At 47.6% G+C, this 6,068-nt stretch overlaps 1 protein-coding gene across 3 annotated transcripts in view; it reads right to left on the reverse strand.

The window, feature by feature from the left end:
- Positions 1–1,657: 1,657 nt before the first annotated feature.
- Positions 1,658–6,068, reverse strand: part of stx16 (syntaxin 16) — a 15,009-nt gene continuing 10,598 nt past the window's right edge. For all 3 annotated transcript variants that reach the window (XM_017708420.2, XM_017708424.2, XM_017708423.2), the window contains 6 exons: positions 4,567–4,707; positions 3,956–4,118; positions 3,529–3,617; positions 3,207–3,350; positions 1,968–2,048; positions 1,658–1,822 (listed from right to left, as the gene is read on the reverse strand). In XM_017708420.2, the coding sequence (XP_017563909.1) occupies positions 1,721–1,822; positions 1,968–2,048; positions 3,207–3,350; positions 3,529–3,617; positions 3,956–4,118; positions 4,567–4,707 (720 nt within the window). In that variant the 3' untranslated portion in view covers positions 1,658–1,720. The remainder of the gene's footprint in view (positions 1,823–1,967; positions 2,049–3,206; positions 3,351–3,528; positions 3,618–3,955; positions 4,119–4,566; positions 4,708–6,068) is intronic.

Genomic DNA, 6,068 nt, shown 5'->3' on the forward strand with positions numbered 1-6,068 from the left:
TGGAATTCTCTTGTAACAGCAGGATATATGTATGTGTGTAGTAAAGAACAGTGTGTATCGATGTAAATAAAGGTGTTCCTTCCAGAGAAACGAGATCAATTGATTTTTAGCAGGCTGCAGGATCATATTTGCTTTAGTTCATTTTGTATTAGTGAAACTGACCATTTCAAACCAAACATTTTCAAAACTCATGTTCCCGGTCATATTAGTCACATGTTTAAAATGTTAAATTCTTTCTTCATGATCTTAAACATTAAAATATTTGATGTAGATCATGAAACAATTTCCAGGCTTTATGTGTAATTGCCTAAAAACTCAACCATCCAGTTGTGGAAGAGGTTAAATATCAAGTTAAACAGTTTTGTAGTAACAGCAGTTTCAGTCACACCAGCATCAAAAACCAACAACCACTGAAGCAATGAACTGAGCTGAAGGGATGAACTGAGCTGAAGGGATGAACTGAGCTGAAGGGATGAACTGAGCTGAAGTGTGAATGAGAAACACACACAGACGTTTTAGCCCCAAACATGATTTTTAATAACCGCTCTGCTTAAAAGGGACACAGCTGTGTTTGTAGTGGATTATAATGAAATGTCAATATTTCTCACTCAGAATGTTTCACACAGAACAGCTGCACAGACTCGCCCCCAGACCAGAAAAGACCTTTTAAAGAGAAAATAGTTTGGTTTGGATATTATCAGTAAATAATAACTGCATATAATTCAGCTTCCCCCCACAATCACAGACACTCTCGAACCTTTGTCTTCTCAGCCATCACAGTTTCACTCATTCGCGCATTTATAATAAATAATCAGAAGTTCATATTGTACAGGAGACAGTAGTACAGTCACATGACCTGGACGAGTCAGGGGTCCAGGCTCAGTGTGGGGGGGGGGGGGGGGGGGCAGATACGGACTGAAACATGAAGCTGGATTATGAAGTGCTACACGGAGCTCAGCAGCTCAGGGTGATTTAACGGTCCGCTGGTTTAGAGCGTCTCACCCTCGGATATTTTACACAGGAAACAAAAGAAGGAAAAACGAGAGGAAACTGACGAGTGAGAGGATCATGTGACCACTTTAACCTCCACTGGTGAGGTTTTCTTTTCTCTGCAGGGTTCACATCTGTCTGTCTGTCTAATACTGTAGCACACACAGCAGAAAGTCCAAAAAGTAAAAAAAAAAACAAAACAAAACAAACAAAAAAAAAAAAAACACAACACAAAAAAGCCCATGAAACACAGCCGGTCACACACAGAACCATTGACTGGACTGGACCCAAACACAGCACTGGGACGGCTGTGGCTGTTGCTGTTAATAACAGATGAAGTTGGCGACAAACGGCGGAATCTTTCTGATAAAATCATTTTTGGGAATAAAAGGAGACGCAACGGATCTCAAACATCTGAAATGCATCCTTTTCCTTCCAGAACTGATTTAGTAACACTGTCACAGTGATGAGGATGATGAAGATTCTCACTGAGAGCCGAAGAAGACAAGACTGAAAACATCACCGGCAGAATGAAGTGGATTATGACAGTCATTCTCAGTCAGACTCTGCACGCGGAGGCCATAGGGGGCGCTGTTTCTGTGTTTCTTTCTGCTGAGGTCAGAATAGACACCTCACATGAAGGACCTTTTTAAGACAGTCCCCCCACCCCCACCCACCCCCACACACACTCGCACTCACACACACACTCGCACTCACACGGAATGTGTCTCTAAAACTTTGTTGCAAACAGAATAATTATTAGAATGACGACGATGACGAACAGGATTAAAATGATGAGCATCTTCCGGTTCTTCTTCTGATACTGTTCAGCCTGAAGAGGAACAGAAATGAACGTTATCGTCTGTGAAGCTGTGAGTTTTAACTGTTCAGCTCATAAACAGTGAAAGATCCACTGAAGCTGCTGCTTTAGTGGTTAAACACACTACATCTTCATTAAAGCTCTATCAGCTCCTCACCTTCTGCAGCTGCTTCAGTCCGTCCTCTGTCTTGACGCAGGCCTGCTCCACGTTAAAGTCAATTCTGTCCAGGACGGTTCCCTATTCAGAGCACGCACACGTTCTCATTGCACTGTCTTTATAAAAACTGTAGATGCACTAGAAGTGCAGTGATTTTTTACAGTGACACAGTGTTTCATTAACATACAAACCGCAGTAGATTCACTGCAGAACCGATCTGATCTGTACAGCCTGAGACACACAACTTGCTCACGCTCCCTCTCTGTGCGTGTGTCTCTGTCTCTCTTGGTTTCTATCTCTCTCTCCATGTCTCTGTGCGTCTCCCTCCGTGTCACTCTCTCTCCATGTCACTCTCTCTCTCTCTCTCTCTCTCTCTCTCTCTCTCTCTCTCTCTGTGTGCGTGTCTCTTTGTGTGTGTTTCTCTCTCCGTGTCTTGTTCTCTCTCTCTCTCCCGATGTCTCTGTGTGTCTTTCTCTTTGTGTCTCTGTGTCTCTCTCTCTCTCTCCATGTCTCTGTGTGTGTGTCTGTGTGCGTCTCTCTCTCTCTCTCTCTCTCTCTCTCTCTCTCTCTCTCTCTCTCTCTCTCTCTCTCCCCATGTGTTTCTCGCTGTCTCTCTCTCTCCGTGTCTCTCTCTTTCTGTGTCTCTCTCCCCATGTCTCGGTGTGTGTGTCTCTCTGTGTGCGCGCGTCTTTCTGTATGCGTCTCTCTCTCTCTCTCCCTCTCTCCCCATGTCTGTGTGTGTCTCTCTTTCTGTGTGTCTCTCTCTCCATGTCTCTGTGCGTCTCTCTCCATGTCTCTGTGTGCGTCTCTCACTGTCTCTCTCTCTCTCTCTCCCCATGTCTCTTTCTGTCTCTCTCTCCCCATGTCTCGGTGTGTGTCTCTCTGTGTGTGCGCGTCTTTCTGTATGCGTCTCTCTCTCTCCGTGTCTCTCCCTCTCTCCCCATGTCTGTGTGTGTGTCTCTCTTTCTGTGTGTCTCTCTCTCCATGTCTCTGTGCGTCTCTCTCCGTGTCTCTGTGTGCGTCTCTCACTGTCTCTCTCTCTCTCTCCATCTCCATGTGTTTCTCACTGTCTCTCTCTCTCCCTCTCTTGTTTCTTTCTCTCTCCGTGTGTCTTTCTCTTTCCATCTCTCTCTCGGTCTCCCCATGTCTCTGTGTGTGTGTGTCTCTCTCTCTCTCTCTATTAGTTATAGTCTGAGATGCAAGACTTGTCCACTGTCTCTCTCTCCCTCAATCACTCACCTGCTCCACCACCATCCCGGCAAGGTCTCTAAAAATCTCGTTGAGGTCAGAAATGGACTGGACGATCTGTCTGATTTCTCTCTCACGCTCCTCAACCAACACCGTGTTCTGCTCAACCAGAGCAAGCTGGTCATCTGTAAACCCCTGAGAGAGAGAGAGAGAGAGAGAGAGAGAGAGAGAGAGAGAGAGAGAGAGAGAGAGAGAGAGAGAGAGAGAGAGGGAGGGAGGGAGAGAGAGAGAAAGAGAGGGGTGTTGGGAGTTAATTATTGTGCAAATTGTTTTTAGTTGTTATTGATAATTGTGATTGGTTATTTTTGCTCACTCGATCATAAAGAGCTACGTCTTCATCCTCCTCCATCAGAGGACCAGAGTCAAAAAAGTGCCGGGACCTTTCTTCCCGATTCTTCATTCCTGAAGATGGTGAACAGGTTGTAGATTATTTAAATAACATTTTAAAAACACATTTAACATTGTTGCTGTACTTATAAAAGTAAACACTTTTTTTTTTTTAGGTAAATGCCTGCGGGTAAACAAAATTCAGCCAAAAATCAGTTTTGTACTTTAAACATACAAACACAGTCAGCAGCTACGAGGAGACTGATCTCCACCATCATCCCAAATCAGAGATTTTAACTTTAATATCAGCAGATTTGCAGACGCGGATTCAGTGATCAGAGGGATACTAAATAATAAATACTAATAAATACTAAAGCAGCACTGCGGTGCGGGTGGGGTGTGGGGGTTCTCACGTTTGAGATAGCTGGACTGCGTGTGCCTGAAGCTGGTGGAAAGCTCCTGAAGACTCTGAGCGAGAGACGAGACCACGTTCCTGAGAAGACGCTCCTCCTGCTCAGTACAGTGACCACAGCGAGACTGCAGCCCCGTCACTGCCCGCTGACACCTGTGGAACATCTGCACATACAGCACGCAGGACAGCTGTGACTCATCATGTGCGGTTGTGTGTGCACGTGTGTACAGCAGTGAGGGTGTGTGTGCGTGTGTAGTGGTGAGGGTGTGTGTGTGTAGCAGTGAAAGTGTGTGTAGCGGTGAGGGTGTGTGTGTAGCATTGAGGGTGTGTGTGTGTGTAGCGTTGAGGGTGTGGGTGTGTGTGTAGCAGTGTGGGTGTGGGTGTGTGTGTAGCATTAAGGGTATGTGTGTGTAGCAGTGAGGGTGTGTGTATTTGTGCGTAGCAGTGAGGGTGTGTGTATGTGTGTGTGTAGCGGTGAGCGTGTGTGTGTGCAGCGGTGAGGGTGTATGAGTAGGTGTGTGTGTGTGTGTAGCGGTGAGGATGGAGGATGTGTGTGTGTGTGTGTGTGTGTGTGTGTGTGTGTGTGTGTGTGTGTGTGTGTGTGTATGTGACCTGTGTGATCTCCTGTGTAGTGATCTCGATGGCGTGCTCCTCCTCGCTGCTGTCGTCCAGCGTGGGCCGGTTCATGTGCTTGTCGTGGAGGCTGGCGAGCTCCTTCATCTTCTGCCGTATGCGCGTGATCTCGTACTGAATCTGAGGAGAACAGAGATCATCAAATTATTATTATTTGTAGCACTTTTTACAAGTGATGTCACACTTTTCAGCTTCACAGAATTCCAGAAAAGACAAAGTTTTCCATCCATCCATCGATCCACAACCGCTTATCTGAATCTGGGTCGCAGGGGCAGCAGCCTAAGCAAAGAGGCCCAGGCCTCCCTCTCCCCCGCCACCTCCTTCAGCACTTCCGGAGGGATACTGAGGCGTTCCCAAGACAGTCGAGAGATATAATCCCTCCAACGTGTCCTGGGTCTTCCCCAGGGTCTCCTCCCCATCGGACATGTCTGAGCGGAGATGCCCGAACCACCTCAACTGGCTTCTCAACGTGGAGGAGCAGCGGCTCTACTCCGAGCCTCTCCCGAATCGCCGATCTTCTCACCCTATCTCTAAGGGAGAGCCCGGTGACCCTGCGGAGAAAGCTCATTTCGGCCGCTTGTAACTGCGATCTCGTTATTTTGGTCACCTACCCAAAGCTCAAGACCATAGGTGAGAGTCGGAACGTAGATTGACCAGTAAATTGACAGCTTCACCTTCTGGCTCAGCTCTCTCTTCACCATGACGGACCGGTATGGGGTTCGCATTACTGCAGACGCCGCACCAATCCGCCTGTCAACCTCTCGCTCCATCCTTCCTTCACTCGTGAACAAAATCCCAAGATATTTAAACTACTCCACTGGGGTCAAGAATTCACTCCTGACCTCGACAGAGCATTCCACCCTTTTCCAACTGAGGACCATGGCCTCAGATTTAGAGGTGCTGATTTTCATCCCAGCCGCTTCACACTCTGCTGCAAACGTCCAGAGAGAGCTGGAGGTCCCGGCCTGATGACGCCAACAAGACCACATCATACGCAAAAAGCAGACGTGAAATTCTGAGGCCACACTACTGGACACCCTCCGCCACTTGGCTGCTCCAAGAAATTCTGTCCATAAAAGTTATGAACAGAATTGGTGACAACGGACAGCCCTGGCGGTGTCCAAGCCTGACTGGAAACCAATCAGACTTACTGCCGGCTATACGAACCAAGCTCCTGCTCCGTTTGTACAGGGACTGAATGGCCAGAAACAACAAGCCCCTGACCCCGTACTCCCGGAGCACTCCCCACAGAATTCCCCAAGGGAGCAGTGGAATGCCTTCTCCAAATGGGCGAACTCCCACACACCCTCCAGGACGCTGGTGAGGATAAAAAGCTGGTCCAGTGTTCCACGACCTGGGCGAAACCTGCATTGTTCCTCTTGTAGCTGAGATTCAACTATCGGTCGGACTCTCTTCTCCAGTAGCCCTGCATAGACCTTACCGGGTAAGCTGAGAAGTGTGATCCCCTGGTAGCTGGAACA

Source organism: Pygocentrus nattereri, chromosome 26 (genome assembly GCF_015220715.1).
Source record: "Pygocentrus nattereri isolate fPygNat1 chromosome 26, fPygNat1.pri, whole genome shotgun sequence".
In the NCBI taxonomy this organism is placed as follows: domain Eukaryota; kingdom Metazoa; phylum Chordata; class Actinopteri; order Characiformes; family Serrasalmidae; genus Pygocentrus; species Pygocentrus nattereri.